At 39.4% G+C, this 23,097-nt stretch overlaps 1 protein-coding gene across 1 annotated transcript; it reads left to right on the plus strand.

The window, feature by feature from the left end:
• The first annotated feature begins 64 nt into the window (after positions 1–64).
• Positions 65–22,696, plus strand: DCAF16 (DDB1 and CUL4 associated factor 16). Its single transcript, XM_070398886.1, has 3 exons — positions 65–200; positions 8,249–8,344; positions 19,823–22,696. Exon 3 carries the CDS (start codon positions 20,440–20,442, stop codon positions 21,088–21,090), a length of 651 nt encoding a protein of 216 aa, XP_070254987.1. The 5' UTR covers positions 65–200; positions 8,249–8,344; positions 19,823–20,439; the 3' UTR covers positions 21,091–22,696.
• Positions 22,697–23,097: the final 401 nt, after the last annotated feature.

The following is a 23,097-nucleotide window of genomic DNA, read 5'->3' on the forward strand; positions in this document are numbered from 1 at the left end:
CAACATGGCGGTTGAGGCGCGTGGGCTCAGGGTTTCTCCAACCGTTTTCGGGTAGGAAGTGGCGTTTCTCAGAAGAGGCGGGGCGAAGGCTCGCCCGGAAGTAGTACCCGACGGAGAGGGCGAGCGGTGTGGCAGCGCTGGGCTTATCCTGATCGTGCGGCAGGGCGTGGGGCGAAAGAAAAAAAACAAATTCTCCTTGGGTGAGAACGGGGAGTCTGCTGAGGGGAATCCAGCGGGAGGGGAGCAGGGGAGCCCGGGAGGAGGGGCTCGTTTCGAGCTCCGCCGGGAAGGGAAAGATGGGGGGTGCTGAGGACCGGGCCGCGGCCTGGCTTCTGCCGCGAAGGGAGACGTTCTGGGTGGGCTGAGGGCGCCGTCCGGCGGTCCCCTCATGGAGGCGGGCCGCTGTCTTTCAGCCTTGGGCCCCGGCCGGTGGAAGGTGTGCGGAGGAGGGCGCGGGCGGGGCACCCCGCGAACACGGGCACATTTAACTGAGAGGCAGCGTCCTCCAGACGCGCCAGCTTCCCAGGTCTCGTTCACCAAGTGCGTAGCGCCCGTGTACTCGGAGAGAGCAGAATGGCCCCAAAGTTTTCAGGGTCGTTGAGATAAAGAAATTTGGAGTGCTGCGTTCAGGGGGAACTAGGCCTTTAAACTTTTTTTTAAAAAATGAATTATATCAAACCAGAGGGAGTATCTCGGTACTCAGCCATCTAAAGAAATAGATTACAGCCCGGCCTCGACCTGTGAGCCAGGAGGTCAGGGCACATGCCGGGGTTGCAGGCTCAATCCACAGTAGGGGCGTGAAGGAAACAGCCGGTGATTCTCTCTCATCATTGATATCTCTCTCTTTCTCTCTCTCTCCCCCCCCCCTTCCCCTCCCCCTCCCCTTCCTCTAAAATCAATGAAAAATATATGTATAAAGAAAGAAGTAAATTACAGAGCTGCCCGGACATCTTTTTTCCTATTGAATCACCTCCCCCCCCCAGCAATAACGGATTTTCTGAATTCACTGAATTTTTGTTTTAATAATAGATAATACATCTCTGAATAAATATACTCTATTGTTTTGTGTTCTAATATTAATAATCAAGTATTTAATTTCCTTTTTTCAATCAGTCTTGTTTTTGAGGTTTATTCATGTTGATATCCTATATAATAAAAGGCTATTATGCAAATCGACCGATTGGCAGAACAACCGGTCGCTATGATGCACACTGACCCCCAGGGGGCAGACGCTCAACGCAGGAGCTGCCCTCTGGTGGTCATTGCGCTCGCTCAGCCAGAAGCTGGGCTCACAGCTGGCGAGTGCAGCAGCGGTGGCAGGAGCCTCTCCCACCTCCACAGCAGCGCTAAGGGTGTCCGACTGCCAGCTCAGGCCCACTCCTAAACCATTAGTCAGACATCCCCTGAGGGTCCTGGACTGTGAGAGGGCACAGGCCTGGCTGAGGGACCACCCCCCCCCCCCCCCAGTGCACGAATTTCATGCACCAGGCTTCTAGTTTTCATAATAATAACTTACATCTGTGGATCTTTATGTGCCAGACACTGGTGTGAGCACTTTACTGTTAGAGCCAGTAGTAATGGATTTTCTAAATTCACTGTTAATTTTTATATATTAATAATTTATAAATACATCTCTGAATAAGTATACTCAATTGTTGTCATGTTCTGATATGAATATTCAAATATGCAATTTCCCGTTTTCAATCAGTACTATTTTTGAGGTTTATTCATATTGATATTTTCATAATAACAACTTACATCTGTGGACACTTAGGTGTCAGACATTGGTGTGAGCACTTTATTTCATTTAATCTTTTTATTTTTGGTGTGTTTTTTATTTATTTTTTTAGGTCTTTATTATTCAGATTATTACAGTTGTTACTCTTTTTTCCCCCCATAGCTCCCCTCCATCCAGTTCCCACCCCATCCTCTGCCCTTACCCCCACCCCCACTGTCCTCATCCATAGGTGTATAATTTTTGTCCAGTCTCTTCCTGCACCCCCCACACCCCTTCCGGCACCCCCAGAATAGTCAGTCCACTCCCTTTCTATGCCCCTGATTCTATTATATTCACCAGTTTATTCTGTTCATCAGATTATTTATTCACTTGATTTTTAGATTCACTTGTTGATAGATGTGTATTTGTTGTTCATAATTTTTATCTTTACCTTTTTCTTCTTCTTCCTCTTCTTAAAGAATACCTTTCAGCATTTCATATAATACTGGTTTGGTGGTGATGAACTCCTTAAGCTTTTTCTTATCTGTGAAGCTCTTTCTCTTACCTTCAATTCTGAATGATAGCTTTGCTGGATAAAGTAATCTTGGTTGTAGGTTCTTGCTATTCATCACTTTGAATATTTCTTGCCACTCCCTTCAGGCCTGCAAAGTTTCTGTTGAGAAATCAGCTGACAGTTGTATGGGTACTCCCTTGTAGGTAACTGACTGTTTTTCTCTTGCTGCTTTTAACCCTTTGCACTCCGAACCATTCTGGACATTGGCTACCAGCTACTCGACGCTACTTTGCGGCGGAAACGTGCATTTACAGACCCTCGTATTATTTAGTATAATTTTGGAACCAAGTAACGTATTATAATGATATTGGACTTATATGAATTGGGTGACATCGAGGAATGTATATTTGCAAAAAAAAACAATATTTTATTGTTTATAATTTTGTACAGTATGATAAGTTTTGTAACACTCCCCAATATGCATTGCAGGCTGATTAGTGCATGTTTGACAGTAATAAGTGGTTTGACGCCTGCCACCAGGTGTTTTCCTGTTAGAACACACAATGCAGTTCCGTTTTCTTTGTCCCACATCGGGAATATGTAGTTTATTGTTTAATCTGACACAAAACCCACTGACATTTCTTGTGTATATCTTAGTAATTTTACGATAATTTGATTTAATTTCTTGTGCCATTTCAAGATAAAACTTCAAGGAAACATGCATGTCTCAAAAAGTTGCGTTGAAATAACTCAATTCCCCGTAATCACTAATAAACTGCAATGTCCCCTGAGAGGGGACATCCAAGTGATATGCTAGAATTCCGATGTCCCCTGAGAGGGGACAGCGGAGTGCAAAGGGTTAAGATTCTCTCTTTGTCTTTTGCTCTTGGCATTTTAATTATGATGTGTCTTGGTGTGGTCCTCTTTGGATTCCTTTTGTTTGGGGTTCTCTGTGCTTCCTGGACTTGTAAGTAAGTCTATTTCTTTCACCAGGTAAGGGAAGTTTTCTGCCATTATTTCTTCAAATCGGTTTTCAATATCTTGCTCTCTCTCTTCTTCTGGCACCCCCATAATTCGGATGTTGGTACGCTTGAAGTTGTCCCAGAGGCTCCTTACACTATCTTCATATTTTTGGATTCTTTTTTCATTTTGCTTTTCCGGTTGGGTGTTTTTTGCTTCTTCGTATTTCAAATCTTTGACTTGATTCTTGCAATCCTCTAGTCTGCTGTTGGATCTCTGTATAATATTCTTTATTTCAGTCAGTGTATGCTTAATTTCTAGTTGGTCCTTTTTCATATCCTCGAGGGTCTCACTAAATTTATCGGCGATTTCACCAGACTTATTGAGGGTCTTACTAAATTTATCGGCGGTTTCTAGAAAATTCTTGAAAAACCTTAAAAGTGTGGTTTTGAACTTTATATCCAGTAGTTTGCTTTCCTCCATTTCTGTCATTTGTGACCTGTTTCTTTGTCTCCTCATTTTGGCTGCTTCCCTGTGTTGGTAGAGTGGCTTTGTGTGCTAGGTGTCCTATAGGGCCCAGTGGCTCAGCCTCCCCAATTACCTGAGATGGACACTCTTGGTGCACCCCTTTGTGGGCTTTGTGCACAGTCTTGTTGTAGTTAAGCCTTGATTGTTGTAGATATCACTGGGAGGAATTGACCTCCAGGCCAATTGGCTGTGAGAATCAGCTGTTTCTGCAGTGGGAGAACTTCTGTGCTGGAGACACCCTTCTGGGTCAAGATTTGCTTCAGTGGGGCTTTGGTGCTCACTGAGTCTGCCTCCTGAGTGTGTCCCTTATGGATCTGAGGAGTTGTAATCTGGATGGACCCACTCTGACCACTGGGTACACTGGCTTTTGGATTTCTAAGGAGGTGCTAATTTAGCATCTGCCTGAGGATACCCAGCAGGAGCCCAGCTGTGAAGCAATGCAAGCTGCTGTGGGGCCTTGGGCCTTCTTTTGGATGTTCTGGGTTTCTCTGATCCAGGTGCAGTTTGTCGGGTAATTTTCAGATTGCAAAGGGCCAGGCCTTTCATGTGCAAAAGCCTCTGTGCACAGCTTAGGTGGGGCGGTGTCTTGGGATCAACAGGGCAGAGCAAACAGCTATGGCTACTCCTCGGTGCTGTCCTAAGAGGCCCCGCTTCTCAGTGTCCCGGTAATCACTGCAAGCACCTCTGAGAGAAAGCCGCCCTCAAGTTCTGACCGAGGCCAGACAGTCCAGTTTCTCCCTGTATGAGTCTGGGTCCCCAGAGACTCGCCCGGAACCAAGGTACTTGCCCTTGACCAGAATTGAACGAGGGACCATTCAGTCCACAGGTGTACACTTATCCACTGAGCCAAACTAGCCAGGGGCAGCTTCATACAGTTTTGTCAGTTACCAAAGGATGAGGCATTTGGCCACCAGAGGTCAGCCTAACTATATTTTAATTCTTTTTTTTTTTTTTTTTTTTTTTTTTTAGGATTAATAACATTTTCAGTACTTTTGTAACATTATAATCTAGAAAAGTTTTTAAAAGATAATAGACTGCAAAATGAAAAGGTAACCTTTGCAGTGGGACAAAATATTTGCAAACCATTTATTCCAAAGGGGATTAATATCCAAAATATATAAGGAACTCATACAACTCAATATCAAAAAAAAATTAAAGATGGGAGCAAAAGATCTGAATAGACATTTTCCCAAAGAAGACATATTAATGGCCAACAGGTATATGAAAGGTGCTCAGCATCACTAACTATCAGGGAAATGCAAGTCAAAACTACAATAGGATAACACATGGCACCTGTTATGATAGCTATTATCAAAAAGTCAAAAGAAAACTATGTTGGCAAGGATGTGGGGAAAAAGGAAACCTTATACCTGTTGGTGGGAATGTAAATTGGTACAGCCGTTTTAGAAAACAGTATGAAATAGGTTAAACTTCAAGACAATGAAACTATGGTGTTTAAATTGTGATGTGGCATTTTTTTGTTGTTTACCAGCTTTATTCAAGTATAATTGGCAAATTAGATATTTTAACATGATGTGATATTTTGATATATGTACTCGCTACAATTACCACAATCAAACTAATTAACATTATCACCTCAGTTAAAAATAGAACAACCATGTGACCCAGCAATCTCACTTCTGGGTATGTATGTTCAAAGGAAATAAAGTCACTATCTCAAAGATGTATTTGCACTCCCACATTTACTGCAGCATTATTCACAGTAGCTAATATGTGGAAACAGCTTAAGTGTCCATCAATGGATGAATGGATAAAGATGTGAGATGCAGACAATGGAATATGCAGTCTTTTAAAAAGAAGGAAATCCTGCAATTTGCGACAACATGGATCAGTCGAGAGTACATTCTGCTAAATGAAATAATGCAGATATAGAAAGACAAATACTGCGTTATCCTTCTATATGTGGAATCTAAAAAATTCAAACTCTTTGACAGTAGAATGGAAGTTACCAGTAGCTGGAAAGTGGAGGGAATATGGAGATCCTGGTCAAAGGGTATAGACTTTCAGTGATGAGTAAGTTCTGGAGATTTAACGTACAGCATGGTAACTATAGTTAGTAATTAGTATGTATACTTGAAACTTGAAAAGTGTAGATCTCAAGTGTTCTCACCACCCACAAAAAATGGTAACTGAGGTGATAATGTTAATTAGTTTGATTGTGGTAATTGTAGTGAGTACATATATCAAAATATTACATCATGTTAAAATATCTAATTTGTCAATTATACTTTTTTTTTTAATTAAATCTTTATTGTTCAGATTACATTTGTTCCTCTTTTTTTTCCCCATAACTCCCCTTCTCCCAGTTCCCGCCCCACCCTCCGCCCTCACTCCCCACCCACTGTCCTCATCCATAGGTGCACGATTTTTGTCCAGTCTCTTCCCGCATCTCCCATTCCCCTTTCCCCCTAAGAATAGTCAGTCCATTCCCTTTCTATGTCCCTGATTCATTGTAATCACCAGTTCATTCTGTACATCAGATTATTTATTCACTTGATTCTTAGATTCATTTGTTGATAGATGCATGTTTGTTGTTCACAATTTGTATCTTTACCTTTTTCTTCTTCTTCCTCTTCTTAAAGGATACCTTTCAGCATTTCGTATAATACTGGTTTAGTAGTGATGAACTCCTTTAGCTTTTCCTTATCTGTGAAGCTCTTTATCTGACCTTCAATTCTGAATGATAGCTTTGCTGGATAAAGTAATCTTGGTTGTAGGTTCTTGGTATTCAGTACTTTGAATATTTCTTGCCATTCCCTTCTGGCCTGCAAAGTTTCTGTTGAGAAATCAGCTGACAGTCGTATGGGTATTCCCTTGTAGGTAATTGAGTCTCTTTCTCTTGCTGCTTTTAAGATTCTCTCTTTGTCTTTTGCTCTTGGCATTTTAATGATGATGTGTCTTGGTGTGGTCCTCTTTGGATTCCTTTTGTTTGGGGTTCTCTGTGCTTCTTGGACCTGTAAGTCCATTTCTTTCACCAGATGGGGGAAGTTTTCTGCCATTATTTCTTCAAATAGGTTTTCAATATCTTGCTGTCTTTCATCTTCTGGCACCCCTATTATTCTGACATTAGTGCGCTTGAAGCTGTCCCAGAGGCTCCTTACACTATCTTCGTATTTTCGAATTCTTTTTTCGTTTTGCTTTTCTGGTTGGGTGTTTTTTGCTTCTTTGCATTTCAAATCTTTTACTTGATTCTTGCGCTCCTCTGGTCTGCTATTGGGTATAATATTCTTTATTTCAGTCCATGTATGCTTAATTTCTAGTTTCTTTATCGTAGCATCGAGGGTCTCATTAGTTTTCGTGAGGCTCTCATCAAGTTTATTGCAAGCCCTCAAAATTGCGTTTTTTAGCTCCATATCCTCCATTTCTGTCATGTTTTTTTGTCTCCGCATTTTTTATGCTTTCTTGGTGCACCCCCTTGTGGTCTTTGTGCGCAGTCTTGTTCTAGTTAAGCCTTGATTGTTGTAGTTAATACTAGAGGGATTTGACCACCAGGCTGACTGGCTGTGAGAATCAGCTGTGTGGAAAACTTCTGTCCTCTGGGGAGGTGCTAATCTAGCCTTTGCCTGAGGCTATCCGGCAAATGGCTCTGCAGGGCTTGGGCGGGGTGGGATCAACAGGGCGGGCGGAGTGAGCGGTTATGGCAGCCCCTGCAAACCTCGGAGAGAAAGCTGCCCTCAGGTTCCAACTGATGCTGGATAATCCCGCTTCTCCCGTCTGAGTCTGAGTCCCTAGAGACTCGCCCGGATCTGGAGCTCAGAGTCTGAGACTCACTCCCGACGGAAAACAACAACCACACCCTCAGCCACCAGCCCGCTTTCACGCGCACCTCCGCACCTTTAAATTTTCCACACTGCGCCTCCTCTGAGCCTCGGTATGCGTTGTCTTTCCTTCTAGTTAAAGAGTCTCTCCTCAGCCAGCCTTCCTGTGGTTCTGGGTGATGTCCATTCCGTCTTTTAGTTGTATTTTTGAAATGGTTGTTTGCGGCAGCAGTCTCCGGTGTTTACCTATGCCGCCATCTTGGTCTCTCCCCCCAGTTATACTTGAATAAAGCTGGTAAACAAAAAAAAAAGCTACATCACAATTTAAACACCATAGTTTCATTGTCTTGAAGCTTAACCTATTTCTTGAATTTTGCTTTTAGTGCTATGGGGGGAAAGAACAAATAATAGCAACTTTGGGAATAAATCTTTTCCTGTCCTTGGGAAACTTAGTTGAAGAAATAACAAAACTAAAGAATTTGTATGGTAAGGCTGTTTAGTTCTGAAATTACAGAAAACCCATTCTTTAAAGGTAAATTATACATGAGCATATATAGAATAGGTGTGGTAATTCAGTTTTGATATGGGAAAACTCTGCACATGGGATATAAAGAAAAAAAACAGTAATGGGTTCATTCTAGAATTTACATATGCCTGCAAAGAGACTTTTTCTTATTTTTACTTGAGTGAGCCTTTTACAGCATGTTTTGAGTAATACAATTAACTGAAATGTACTCAATGATCTTGCAGATGGAATTTGGTTGGAAGGAAAATAATAAAAATATAAGAGGACGGAAGAATTAAAAGCCAACAGCTTCTCCTATCTCAATAAAATAAAGACTTATGGTATGTTTTGAATTTTTCTTTTTCAGATTGAACTAGGTAATAATATTGTAAACTTGAAACTGTTGCATTGTTTCTCTTACAGATGAAGTTATAAACAGTTCCCTTTATATTGCTTTAGTAGCATCATCTTTGTTGATCTTGCTTTATAAAACTTTAATGTGTTTTTGTCCAACATATTAACAAGTCAGTTAAGTATAATTTGGGAATTTTTGGCTCCCTCAAATAAAAATAGAACATATTTGTACATATAGTTACAGCAGCCCTTCCTCATTCCCTCATTAATTTTTTCAAAAAGATTGCTAAGTCCCTAATATGTACCAGGCATTGTTGGGAACTGAATTAGATAAATAGAATGTATAGAAGCCAAAGAAATATTTTTTTAGAGGACTAATACTGACATGAAGCCATAGTATATAACCTTATTACTACAACTCAGTGTGTATTTGAAACTGGAGATACTTACTGACTCATTTTTGAAATCACTCCTACAGAATGGCATAAATGGGATTTACTATTTTGGGTTTTGCTTTTTCCATTTAGAGCTATGTTTTTAGTCCAACCATTTGCAATGTATACTTCTAATGTGTTTTCATCACATTTTACCTAGCCACTCCTCCAGTGATGGAAACCTAGAATGCTTCTAATTCTTTACCATCAAAGATGAAGCATCAGAATGCGTGTTGGTCTTAAGAGAATTTCTTTGCTTTATTTACCCAAGAGTAGAATTGCTAGATCATGAGGTGTGTAAATAGTTTAGCTAAGTAGTGCTGCCGATTGCTCTTCAGAAAGGTTCTCCCAGTCTATAATTGTTGGTTTCTAAAGGGGGTTCCTTTAGTCTCCTCACTGACATTGTCCAGCTTTCTAATTTTTTGCCAAACTAATGGAATAAAGTCGTATCCCTTCACTCATATGGCTAATAACTTGTGGCTTTTCCCTTCTGTAAATGGGATATTTTTTTTCCTTTGCCCATTTCTTTACTGAAGTTGCTACTTCTTATTGTTGATTTGTAAACTTTGTTCTTGATGTCTTTAGTTCAGTCAAGAAATAATTAATTTTGATGTGACTGAATTCATATTTTTTTTACCTTTAATTTACCTTGTGAAAGGTATTTCTGTGATGCATTTTCTAGTTAGTATTACTGGTATAGAAATTAAGTGTGCCCTGGGCTCAAATTCTGACTATCAGTAGATGTGTGACCTTGGCCAAGTAGCTTAAGTCTTGTGTAAGTGGGGACAATAAAAGTACCTATCTTAACCCTTTGCAGTCCAATTTTATTTTTGGAATTCAAACCGTCTGGTCCAAATTAATTGACAGGATTGAATGTTGAACCGGTTTGCGGTGTCGACCTCAGCCTCGATGTTGGACCTGCTCCTAGCCTGGTCTGTCGAGTCAGCCTCGACGTTGGACCAAAAGGGGTTAATAGGGTTTGTAGGAGATTTTAAAACAAGTTAACATTTAAGCAGTTTCTAGAATAATATGTAGCAAATAATAAGTGCTATATAAATAAATTAATAACTATTCATACATGGTTAATCTCAGATCCAGAAACTTTGTTGAGCTCTTTATTAGCTTTAATTGTTTACATGTTAGTCTTAAATTTATTATAACATTGATTAGAACTTTTGGTTCTTTGTCATTATCAATCTTCATGGTCATTATCTAATTTCTTTTTTTTTTTTTTTAAGGGAATATATCTAAAGTTTCACACTTAGGATAATAAAGGGTGTCCCAAAATTCACGCAAGATTTGAATTTTACGCCATTTGTGCCGTTAAGTGTTGCCAACGGGAAAAAAAGATAGCGTGACAGCTGACAGTTCAGGGTTATTAAAAATGGAGCGCTACACGAAAGAACAACGCATTTTCATTGTTGAGCAATATTTTAAAAATAATGAAGGTTTGGCAGCTACAGTTCGCAATTTTCGTACAAAATACGGTCGGAATAGTAATTTAACTTCATCAACTGTGAAGAGATTAATTAAAAAATTTAGGGAGACTGGATCAATTAGTGATCTTAAACACTCTGGCCGTCCTTCAACAAGTCGTTCAACACAAAACATCGAAGCAGTTCGTGAGAGTGTTGCTAAGAGTCCAGGGACATCAATTCGGCGCCGTGGTCAAGAATTGGATATTTCGAGAAGCTCTCTACAGCGTATTCTCACGAAAGATTTGCATCTTCCTGCTTACAAAGTTCAATTGACTCAAGAACTGAAGCCTACTGACCACGCACAGCGAAGAGAGGTCGTTGAATGCATTATGGAACAACAACAAGTGGATGCTGATTTTTCTAACAAAGTCATCTTCAGCGATAAGGCTCATTTTCATCTTGATGGCTTGGTTAATCAACAAAATTGTCGCATTTGGGGTTCAGAAAAATCCACGAGTGATTGCTGAGAAACAAATGCATTCACAACGTGTCACTGTTTGGTGCGGATTTTGGGCTGGAGGCATCATGGGACCATTCTTCTTCGAAAATGCGGCTGTTCAGGCAATAACAGTTAATGGTGCTCGCTATCACGACATGATAATCCAGTTTTTTGTACCTAAATTGCAAGATATGGATGTGGACGACTTGTGGTTTCAACAAGATGGTGCCACATGCCATTCAGCCCGAGAAACAATTCAATTACTGCATGAGTCATTTCCTGGTCGTGTAATTTCCCATTTTGGTGATCAGAATTGGCTGCCCAGATCATGCAATTTAACGCCGTTGGACTTTTTTTCTTTGGGGTTTTTTGTTTTTTTTTTTTTTTTTTTTTTTTTTTTTTTTTTTTTTTTTTATTTTTTTTATTTTCCTCTTAAAGTATTACAAAGGGTATTACATAAGTATCCTTTCCCCCCCCCCCCCGCCCTTGACAAACCACTACCCTCCCTTACCCCCCAGTGTCTTATGTCCATTAGTTATGCTTATATGCATGCATACAAGTCCTTCGGTTGATCTCTTACTCCCCTCCCTCCTGCCCCCCAACTCTCTCTGGCCTTCCCACTGCAGTTTGACAATCAGTTTGAGGCAGCTCTGCCTCTGTATCTATTATTGTTCAAAAGTTTGTAATGGTCTTTATTATCCATGAATGAGTGAGATCATGTGGTATTTTTCCTTCATTGACTGGCTTGTTTCACTTAGCATAATGCTCTCCAGTTCCATCCATGATGTTGCAAATGGTAGGAGTTCCTTCTTTTTAACAGCAGCATAGTATTCCATCGTGTAGATGTACCACAGTTTTCTAATCCATTCATCTACTGATGGGCACTTAGGCTGTTTCCAGATCTTAGCTATGGTGAATTGTGCTGCTATGAACATCTGGGTGCATATATCCTTTCTGATAGGTGTTTCTGGTTTCTTGGGATATATTCCTAGTAGTGGGATCACAGGGTCAAATGGGAGTTCCATTTCCAATTTTTTGAGGAACCTCCATACTGCCTTCCATAGTGGCTGCACCAGTCTGCATTCCCACCAGCAGTGCACAAGTGTTCCTTTTTCTCCACATCCTCTCCAGCACTTGTCGTTTGTTGATTTGTTGATGATGGCCATTCTGACAGGTGTGAGATGGTACCTCATTGTTGTTTTGATTTGCATCTCTCGGATGATTAGTGACTTTGAGCATGTTTTCATATGTCTCTTGGCTTTCTGAATGTCCTCTTTTGAAAGGTGTCTATTTAGATCCTTTGCCCATTTTTTGATTGGATTGTTTATCTTCTTTTTGTTAAGTTGTATGAGTTCCCTATAAATTTTGGAGATTAAGCCCTTATCCGATATGACGTTGGCAAATATGTTTTCCCACGAGGTGGGTTTTCTTGTTGTTTTGTTGATGGTTTCTTTTGCTGTGCAGAAGCTTTTTATTTTGATGTAGTCCCATTTGTTCAGTTTCTCTTTAGTTTCAACTGCCCTAGGAGCTGTATCAGTGAAGAAATTGTTTTGGCATATGTCTGAGATTTTGTTGCCTTTGTATTCTTCTAGAATTTTTATGGTTTCCTGTCGTACATTTAAGTCCTTTATCCATTTTGAGTTTATTCTTGTGTATGGTGTAAGTTGGTGGTCTAGTTTCATTTTCTTGCATATGTCTGTCCAATTTTCCCAACACCATTTATTGAAGAGACTATCTTGGCTCCATTGTATGTTCATGCCTCCTTTGTCAAAAATTAATTGAGCATATTGGTTCGGGCTAATTTCTGGACTCTCTATTCTATTCCACTGATCTATATGTCTGTTCTTGTGCCAGTACCAGGCAGTTTTGAGAACAGTGGCTTTGTAATACAGCTTGATATCTGGCATTGAGATCCCACCTACTTTGTTCTTTCTCAGGATCGTTGCAGCTATTCGGGGTCTTTTTTTATTCCAGATGAATTTTTGGAGAGTTCGTTCTAGATCTTTGAAGAAGGCCATTGGTATTTTAATGGGAAGTGCGTTGAATGTATAGATTGCTTTGGGTAGTATGGACATTTTAATGATGTTGATTCTACCAATCCAAGAACATGGTATGTTCTTCCATCTGTTTATGTCTTCCTCTATCTCTTTTTTCAACGTCCTGTAGTTTTCTGAGTAGAGGTCTTTAACCTCTTTAGTTAAGTTTATTCCTAGGTATCTTAATTTTTTTGGTGCGATGGTAAATGGGATTGTTTTTCTGATCTCCCTTTCTGAAAGTTCACTGTTGGTGTATAGAAATGCCTCAGATTTCTTGGGGTTAATTTTGTATCCTGCTACATTGCCAAATTCATGTATTAAGTCTAGTAGCTTTTTGATGGAGTCTCTAGGGTTTTGTATGTATAATATCATGTCATCTGCAAATAAGGACAGTTTTACTTCCTCTTTTCCAATTTGGATGCCTTTTATTCCTTCTTCTTGCCTAATTGCAATGGCTAATACTTCCAGTACTATGTTGAACAGGAGTGGTGAGAGTGGGCATCCCTGTCTTGTTCCTGTTCTTAGGGGAAATGGTGTTAGTTTTTGTCCATTGAGTATGATGTTGGCAGTGGGCCTGTCATATATGGCTTTTATTATGTTGAGGTATGATCCTTCTATTCCCACCTTTCTGAGAGTTTTTATCAAAAATGGGTGTTGGATTTTGTCGAATGCTTTTTCTGCATCAATTGATATGACCATGTGGTTTTTTTCTTTCAATTTGTTTATGTGATGTATCACATTTATTGATTTACGGATGTTGTACCATCCTTGCATCTCTGGGATGAATCCTACTTGGTCATGGTGTATGATCCTTCTGATGTACTGCTGGATCCGATTTGCTAAGATTTTGTTGAGGATTTTGGCATCTATGTTCATGAGGGATATTGGCCTGTAATTCTCTTTCATTGTGATGTCTTTACCTGGTTTTGGTATTAGGGTGATGCTGGCTTCATAGAATGAGCTTGGAAGCGTTCCTTCCTCTTGAATTTTTTGTAGTAGTCTGAGGAGGGTAGGTTTTAGTTCTTCCTTGAATGTTTGGTAGAACTCCCCTGTGAAGCCGTCTGGCCCTGGGCTTTTGTTTGCTGGAAGCTTTCTGATGACTGCTTCAATTTCTTCCATAGTTATTGGCCTATTGAGGTTTTTAGATTCTTCCTGATTGAGTTTTGGAATGTTGTATTTTTCTAGGAATTTGTCCATTTCCTCCAGGTTGTCCAGTTTGTTGGAGTAGAGTTGCTCGTAGTATTGTTTAACAATCATTTGTATTTCTGTGGGGTCTGTTGTTATTTCGCCTCTATCATTTCTGATTTGGTTTATTTGGGACCTCTCTCTTTGCTTCTTGGTGAGCCTGGCTAGGGGTTTGTCAATCTTGTTTATCCTTTCAAAGAACCAGCTCTTGGTTTCATTGATTTTCTGTATTGTTTTTTTGGTCTCTATTTCATTGATTTCTGCTCTAATCTTTATTATCTCCTTCCTTCTGCTCACTCTGGGGTTTTCTTGTTGCTCTCTTTCTAATTCTTTGAGTTGTAGAGTTAGATGATTGACTACCATTTTTTCTTGTTTTTTGAGATAGGCCTGTAGAGCTATAAACTTCCCTCTCAGGACTGCTTTCATTGTGTCCCAGAGGTTTTGGATTGTTGTGTTTTCATTGTCATTAGTGTCCAGGATGTTTTTAATTTCTTCTTTGATGTCATCGGTAACCCAATCAATATTTAATAACATGCTATTCAGCTTCCAGGTGTTTGAGTATTTTGGGTTGTTTTTATTGTAGTTTATTTCTAACATTATGCCATCGTGGTCTGTGAAGAAGCTTTTTATGATTTCAATCTTCTTGAATTTGTGGAGACTTTGCTTGTGACCCAATATGTGGTCTATTTTTGAATATGTCCCATGAGCACCTGAGAGGAATGTATATTCCGCAGCTGTGGGGTGAAGTGTTCTGAAGATGTCAATTAAGTCCATCTGATCTAGTGAGTCATTTAGGATTGCTGTTTCTTTGCTGAGTTTTTGTCTAGCGGATTTATCCAGTGATGTCAGTGGTGTATTAAAGTCCCCTACTATGATTGTATTGTTGTCGATCTCTCCCCTGATATCTTCCAGAAGTTTTCTTATGTATGTGGGTGCTCCTGCATTGGGTGCATATATGTTTACCAGGGTTATATCTTCTTGTTGTATTGATCCCTTTAGTATTATGAAGTGGCCTTCCTTATCTCTGGTTATGGCCTTCACTTTGAGATGTATTTTGTCAGATATAAGTATTGCTACCCCAGCTTTCTTTTCCTTTCCATTTGCGTGAAAGATATTTTTCCATCCCTTCACTTTCAGTCTGTGTGAGTCCCTTCTAATGAGGTGGGTCTCTTGTAGACAGCAGATGTATGGGTCATGTTTTTTTATCCATTCAGCCACTCGATGTCTTTTGGTTGGAGCATTTAGTCCATTTACATTTAAAGTTATTATTGAAAGGTATTTGTTTGTAGCCATTTCTTTTTGTGTGTGTGTGTGTGGCTGTTTTCTTTCTGAGCTTGATATTTCTTCTTTTTACACCAGTCCCTTTAGCATTTCTTGCATGGCTGGCTTGGTGGTGATAAACTCCCTTAGCCCTTTTTTGTCTGTGAAGCTTCTTATTTCCCCTTCAATTTTGAATGATAGCCTTGCTGGATAGAGTATTCTTGGATTCAGTCCTTTGCTTTGCATCACTTTGTAGATTTCCGTCCATTCTTTTCTGGCCTGATGTGTTTCTGTTGAGAAATCATTTGATAATCTAATGGGAGATCCCTTGTATGTTACTTTCCGTCTCTCTCTTGCAGCCTGTAAGATTCTCTCTTTATCCTGAACATTTGCCATGGTAATTATGATGTGTCTTGGTGTGGGTCTTTTCGGGTTCACCTTGTTTGGGACTCTCTGGGCTTGTGTGACTTTTTTCTTCCCCACCTCAGGGAAGTTTTCTGATATTATTTCTTCGAATAGGTTTTCTAATCCATGTTCATCTTTCTGTTGTTCTGGCACCCCTATTATTCGTATGTTGTTTCGTTTCATGTTGTCCCAAAGCTCCCTTAGGCTCTCCTCCTGTCTTTTAATTTTTTTCTCCATTTGCCGTACAGTTTGAGTGTGTTTTGCTTCCTTGTCTTCTAATTCACTAATTCGGTCCTCCGCTTCTCCCAGTCTACTGTTGATACTTTCAATGGAGTTTTTTATTGAAGCTATGTCACTCTTCATTTCTTCTTGGGACTTACTTAAGTTGTTGATTTTTTCATCTGTTTCTTCTAGCTTCTTGCATAAGTAGTTGAGTTTTTCATCTGTTTCTTCTTGCTTCTTGAACATGTGGTGCATGTACTCTAGGAACCTTATTCTGAATTCTTTTTCCGTCATGTTGCATATCTCTGTCTCACTTAGCTGCTTTTCTGGCGAGTCCTCCTTTTCTTTCCTTTGGGGGTTTCTTTGCCTACCCATGTTTGATCTCGCTGACATATGTAGATGTTGAGGTGTTCAGTGGCTGCTCCCTGGGTGGCAGGGGCTCCTTGGGTTGTGGTTGCTGCTCAGACGGTTGCGGTAGCCGCTGCTTTCCAGTTGGCAGCAGCTCCTCTGGTGGGTGTTGTTCACAGCTGTGTTGGCTCTTCTGGCTGGTGGGGGGAGGCTTCACGTACAGTTGCTGTTCCACAGACAGAGGGTGTGGTGATCAGGAGGCTGTGGTGATCAGGAGGCTGCGGTGATCAGGGGGCTGCTGTTGCTTGGATCTGCAGCACTGCATGGTCTGGGAAACGCTCCTCTCTTATGGGCACTGCACGGTCTGATCAGTTCCTCAGGATGCCCCCTTTAGTCTCAGTTCTCCGCAATCACAAAATCCAAATCTCAAATCTCCTGGCGCCAGCAAACCCGCGGAACTCCTTACCCTGGTCAGGGTCTGTGTCTGTCCCAAGAGACGCGGCTGTCTGCCATCTCTTTGGGGTTTTTTGAAGTCGATAAGGTTTATGCCAACAAGCCCACGACCACCCACGCCTTGAAGGAGGAAATTGAGTGCTGTATCAACGAAATTCAGCCACATTTATGTAAAACGGTCATGGAAAATTTCAACAAAAGAGTGCGGTATGTGCCAGCAAAGCTGTGGAGGCCATTTACCCGATATGCTATTCCAAACATAACCCTATACTGTATACTTTATGAATCAATAAGAAATTTACAATTTTTAATTATAAACCTGTATTTTCTAACAAAATTACTTCTTGCGTGAATTTTGGGACACCCTTTATTTGCTAAAAGATTTTGGTTAACCTTTACCAAGTTGAGAAAGTAACTTTCTTTTGCTAGTTTGGTAAGAATGTTTTACTTTGTTTTTTAAAGCATGAATAGGTGTTGATCAGGAACTAACAAAGGTTAAATATCCACAGTTGATAAATTTATCTGTTGTTTATTTGTTTGTTTGCTTTATTGACTTATTTTAGAAATTTTCCCAAGTTGGGAAAGTCTTTTCCTGGGATAAGCTCTATCTGATTATAACATATTTTTCTTTAATACACATTTAATACACATTAGGTAATATTTGGAATTTTTGCAAGTGAAATGGGCCTATACTTTTCCTATTTGGTTCATATCTAGATTTAGAATTAATATTTTATTATATTCATAAAGGAGTTAGTTTATACATATTTTTCTGGAACAATTTATGTAAAATAGATATGAATCTTCTAGGAATTAGTGGGACTCTTATAAAACCTTAGGGTCTTGATATTTTTAATAGGTAGTTTTTACCTTTCTTTGATACTTACTAGTTTATTCTATTAAAGTTACCTGTTTCTTCCTATATGAATTTCAGTGTTTTATATTCTAGAATTTAGCCATTTCATCTAGAATTTCCTTTTTATTATGTTTGTCCTGTGTTTTTTTTTTAGGCGTTGTTATTTTTAAACCTTGTTGATAAGTCTTGCCAGTTTTGTTTTTTAATTCATATTTTCAGAAAATATTTTAGTTTTATCGGTCTTTATTACTATTTTATATACTAATTTCATTTCTGTCTTTATTATTTCCTTCCTGCCTTATTTAGCTGTTGCTCTTTTGCATTATCTTGAATTCTTAACTTGTGGATATTTATTTATTTATTTTTAAACTTGTAGATATTTAAATTTCCTTGTTCTCTCATCAGTGTATTCAAACCTATACATTTCTTTTATGTACTGGTTTGGCCATGTCCTATAAATTATGCCTTGCGGGTAGTCTATATTATTATTCGGTGTTAATATTTTTAATATCCTTTATAATTTCCGTTTTAACCCCTGAATCATTTATGTCTCAGCATAGGATTATTTTTTCTTTTTAATTTATCTTTATTATTGAAAGTATTACAGATGTCCCTTTTTTTGTCTTTTTCCCATTGACCTCCACCCTGAACCCGCCCTTCCTAGGGGATTACTTTTAAGTAACACTTAATATCTGCTTTTTTTGTACTGTGGTCAGAGATTTAGTCTGAATGAAATGACCCTAATTATACTTTATAACCTTATGCGTGATCTATTTGTGTGTGTGCATACTCAAATATCTACAGTGGGGCCTTGACTTACGAGTGTCCCAACTAACGAGTTTTTTTGAGATAGGAGCCTTCTCTTGGCCGATTTTTTGCTTTGAGTGCAAGCGCAAAAAAATTCGCGTTACGAGCCAGCTTCAGATACCCCACCGCTAGTTGGCGCAGCAAACGTCACAGTGATTTGACATACGAGTAATTTGAGTTATGAGCTCCGTCACAGAACAAATTAAACTCTTAAGTCAAGGCCCCACTGTATTGGTTGGTATTATTCTGTTTACTTATGTAATACTCAAAGTATATTAATATTTTAACTGTTTTTCATGCTTTTTGTATCTCTGCTTATATATCCCCCTTCAGTTCTATCAGTGGTTACTTGAGAAATTTTGAGTATGTGTTTTCAGGTGAATATATGATAAGAACAGCAAGTCCTCAAATAACATTGAATAACATCATTTCGTTCAGGATCACTTCCTTATAATGTTGATGAGATGCCATAGGAACCTAACTCTTGTTTATATCAATTAGCCTATGGTAACACCATTTTGTTTAATATTGCACAGCCTATTAACAACATTAAGTGAGGATTTAACTGTATATCACTTTATTCAATTTCTTTTACTAGTATTATCATCCATCTCTGTTCCTTATAATTTTTGGCGTAAAATCTTTTCTTGTTGTATGTTAAAATTGCTATATTTTTTCATCGTTTTTTTTTTACCTTTCTGTGTGGTTTCTTTTGTGTGTTTTTTTTGCTTTAAAATGTCTTTTGTTAGCTACATATTATTGAATCTTGTTTGGTTTTTTTAATTCAGTGTATTTGCCTTTTAATTGTGAGTTTAACCTGTTTACATTCAGTGTAATTCCTATTGTATTAAGATTTATACCTGCCATCTTCTCATACCTGTAGAGTGGGGTCACATGACTACCACCTCTGGGTCCCAGCAAAAGTCCTAATATGTAGCACAGTGGTTCTCAACCTGTGGGTCGAGACCCCTTTGGCGATCGAACGACCCTTTCCAGGGGTCGCCTAAGACCATCCTGCATATCAGTTACATTACGATTCATAACAGTAGCAACATTACAGTTATGAAGTAGCAACGAAAATAATTTTATGGTTGGGTCACAACATGAGGAACTGTATTTAAAGGGCCAGAAGGTTGAGAACCACTGATCTAGCAGCTGTACAAGCAGGACACGTATCTTAAAACTAATCCCACCAAGCATATCTAAAGGTAAAAGAATATAAAATTGTTTTATAGCTCTCCACTTGGAGTTTGGGACATAAGGGATCTGCTTTGTGGAAGTAATTTTCTGGGCTAGAACTGCATATGTAAAAACAAACTGGCCCAGATATGTACCAACAAAGGATTAAAATGGGCCCAGGCTCTCCTTCCCAATTTTATGATTTTAGGAACCATTCCCAATAGGAAAATGTGCCTAAGCCTATGAAATAGAGATGGGAAAGTTAAGAAGATTTCTTGTTCAGCATCCATGTTCTTGGATACTCATAGTTAGACAGACAGTAATGTTACCTAGTGCTTTCAGGCTTTAATATCATGTGTCTAGTCTTCTCATTTACAGGTTAAGGCTACCTTTCCAGATAGTCCAACAGCTAAGTCACCAGTTTCCAAGGGCATTTGTACCACTTATGGAAAACGTCGGATCCGTGCATAGCAGATGTCCTTGACAACTCATCCCACCATCCCCTGCACAAAATTTGCTGCACCAGCAGACTATGAAGCCGACCACTGAGCTTCTTTTCATTACCAAGTAGATATAATATCCCTGACAACAAAACAGAGGACACAAGTGTCTCTTCACAGTATCACAGCCAGTTGAGACCACACTAAGAAAATCAGCTTGCCTATATGAGGACCCCTTCTCTTCTTGGGCAGCCAGGATTTAAAGGAGAGACTCTGACCTGTGCCGCTGGTAAGTGACTAACTTTTACACACTGAACTGGTCCTGAGAACCGAGATGTCTTCTTTGTAAGTGAAGACTATACAACATAATCTCGAACTGCATAGTGGTGCAAGCCAAAGGCATACTGTGTGTGTAACGGACTCAGAAACAGGCAAGTTAATCTTGTTGAAAGGATTTTTCATCTTTTGTTCTATTTGCCAGTGTTAGTGTTTTGCTGGCTTCAATTGTTACTTCTTTCTGGTTCCTTCTTTCCTATCCTTATGGGTCCCAGAATTCCCTCTCCTGATCGCTTAACAGAATCAGAAAGTGAGGAAGAAGAAAGTGCTAACTACCTAAATGAGAGTTTTGGGGAAGATTGGGATTACTCTGAAGAAGAGGACCCTGTGGTGCCCAACCTGACACGTCTGGAGAGTCTTGCCTGGCAGGTTAAGTGCCTTTTAAAATATTCAACTACTTGGAGACCTTTAAATCCTAATTCCTGGTTATATCATGCTAGACTCTTAGATCAGGACACACCTGTCCATATACTTCGAGAGATAGGTCTAAGACTCTCCTATTGCTCCCATTGTGTACCCAAACTGGAACCAATTCCTGAGTGGCCACCTCTGGCTTCTTGTGGAGTCCCACCTTTTCAAAAGCCGCTGACAAGTCCCAGCCGACTTTCCAGAGATCACGCCACTCTAAATGGAGCACTGCAATTTGCCACCAAACAGTTAAGCCGAACCTTGAGTAAAGCCACTCCCATCCCTGAATTCCTAAAACAGATCCCTAATTCATGTGTTTCTGGTTGTTGCTGTGGCTGGCTAACTAAAACAGTTAAGGAAACAACCCGCACTGAACCCATCAACACCACTTACTCTTACACTGACTTCCAAAAGGCAGTTAACAAACTCCTAACTGCATCACTGTAAAGATTCACCATTTGCTCTGGTGTTTCCTATGTTTCTGATTGAGAAAGTAGTACAAGTTACACAGCCCAGAGCTGAGAAAGGAATGCCTTCTCAACCAAACTGCCCTGTCCTGACAAGCTGAATATCTATCCAAGAGGCCCATCAGTCAACTACAGAAAATATGCATGTGAGCACTCCCTTTGACAGACCCTGTGGATAAAACAAGAACTTCAATAGAGAATTCGTAAAAAGGGACTGTTGCAAAAAATAAATTGACTATTCTCCTCATTCAGTTCTCGCCCCAATTTACTCTACCTAACTGAATAGACTCTAACTCTAGGTATCTAATGATTAATGGGAAGGACAGAGTAGGCTATTCTCTCTTCTTACCCAGCCTTCACAACAGCCATTGTGGAAAGTGGGAGGTTAGCTATTCCCAGTAGTACTTTCCTAAGCATACTCTTCTCTGACATTCATTTTTAGTTAAAATTGAATAACTACAAAAAAAAATGGTGGAAATATGATTTATCTCACAGCTTTTATATAGATAGGTCTGCACATGGCATTAAACAGGCACCTGTTCTATAAGAAATATATTTCCTGCATCTTAGCACCCAGACTTTAGTCAAGAGGAAATAAAATACCTTCCAAAAGACCAAAGAGAAAGGATTATTAAGAGAGCATTTATGTTTTCTATACTAACTGCTAGTGGATTACAGTGTTTCAGTCTGTATGTTTCCTGGAGCAGCACTTAATGCACTTTCCCATCCATTGCAAACTTTCCAGGATCACTTCTAACTGTAAAGAACCTTACTATGGAAAGTCTCAACCTAATATAACCTGAAGTTAGAGTTTTTTAGTATCATTGTTTTCCTACATAGATTAGCTTTAGATCTATCTGAACAAGGAAGTATATGTACTCTTATAAATGGGCCTTGCAGTGTTTGTTTAGATGAGTCAAAATGTAGAAGTCAACATAAATAAAATGGATGAGACCGTTAGATCTTTTCACACCATAAAGACTGAAAACTGTGTGATCCTGGTTGACGGCATCTAAAGGATTCAGAAAATAGATTGTTAAAGATTTATCTTATACACCCTTATTTTAGTTTGCTTTTTCCTATTCTCCATAACTGTCTACAGTTATGGCATCAAAACCTTAAAGCATTAATGGAATCACAAATTCTATAAATGTGTAGCAACTTTAGGAGATAGAAGGATGTTTATAACCTAATGGGTATTTCTGCTGAGCCTTAGTTGTCTTAAAGAAAAAAAGGAGGGGGTAGAAAAAATGTTTGGTAGTGGAAAATTATTGAACTGAAACCGTATCATACTGTTAGTGTAACTGAATGTATCAGAAACTGTTCCTATGTAGATGTTCTCTGTGAAACTGGTTTTTAAAATGTTACAACCTGTTTTTTTAAGGGGAGGTGGGAAAGATAGAGAAATCTAAAAATATGTTGATGTTTATGTAATTATGTATGTTCCTTTTTCTCTGTGTGTGTGTGTTGCATGTGTGCGTGTATGTGTAAAAATGCCTTGCTCATAAACGCGTTTTTGCTATTCACTCCTAAAGGAATCCTTTCCCCAACTTTGCAGCTGAATAAACAGCTTTGTACATGCTGAACAGAGTATGGTCATTTATTCTCAACAAATGAAATAGATCCTGCTGTGCTTAAGGCAATCAACATTCACTAAGTGCTAAGTAAAATCAGTATATGTAGTGCCTGTGTCTATACAGTGTCTCTGATAGGAGGTGACTTGGCAACTCTGGGAAAGAAACATACTTGAAGAGGATAATGTGAGATGTTGTCAAGACCCACATTTGAACCCATTTGTTTACACATTAAGTAATTCCAGGTTGCACAAAAGGATAGGCACCTGAATAAGCCCTAATCCTTCACTTCTTTTTGTGTGTCATGGATGTGGGGTTAGGGGTGAATTTACCACTTTCATACTCACCCTACATGCGCCTTTGGTCAAGTGCAGTCACCATAATTAGGATAAAGAAGGGCACATTTATTCTCT

The sequence above is a fragment of the Myotis yumanensis genome, unplaced genomic scaffold (genome assembly GCF_028538775.1).
Source record: "Myotis yumanensis isolate MYYU_CA2020_CCGP unplaced genomic scaffold, mMyoYum1.0.hap1 SCAF_1, whole genome shotgun sequence".
NCBI lineage: Eukaryota > Metazoa > Chordata > Mammalia > Chiroptera > Vespertilionidae > Myotis > Myotis yumanensis.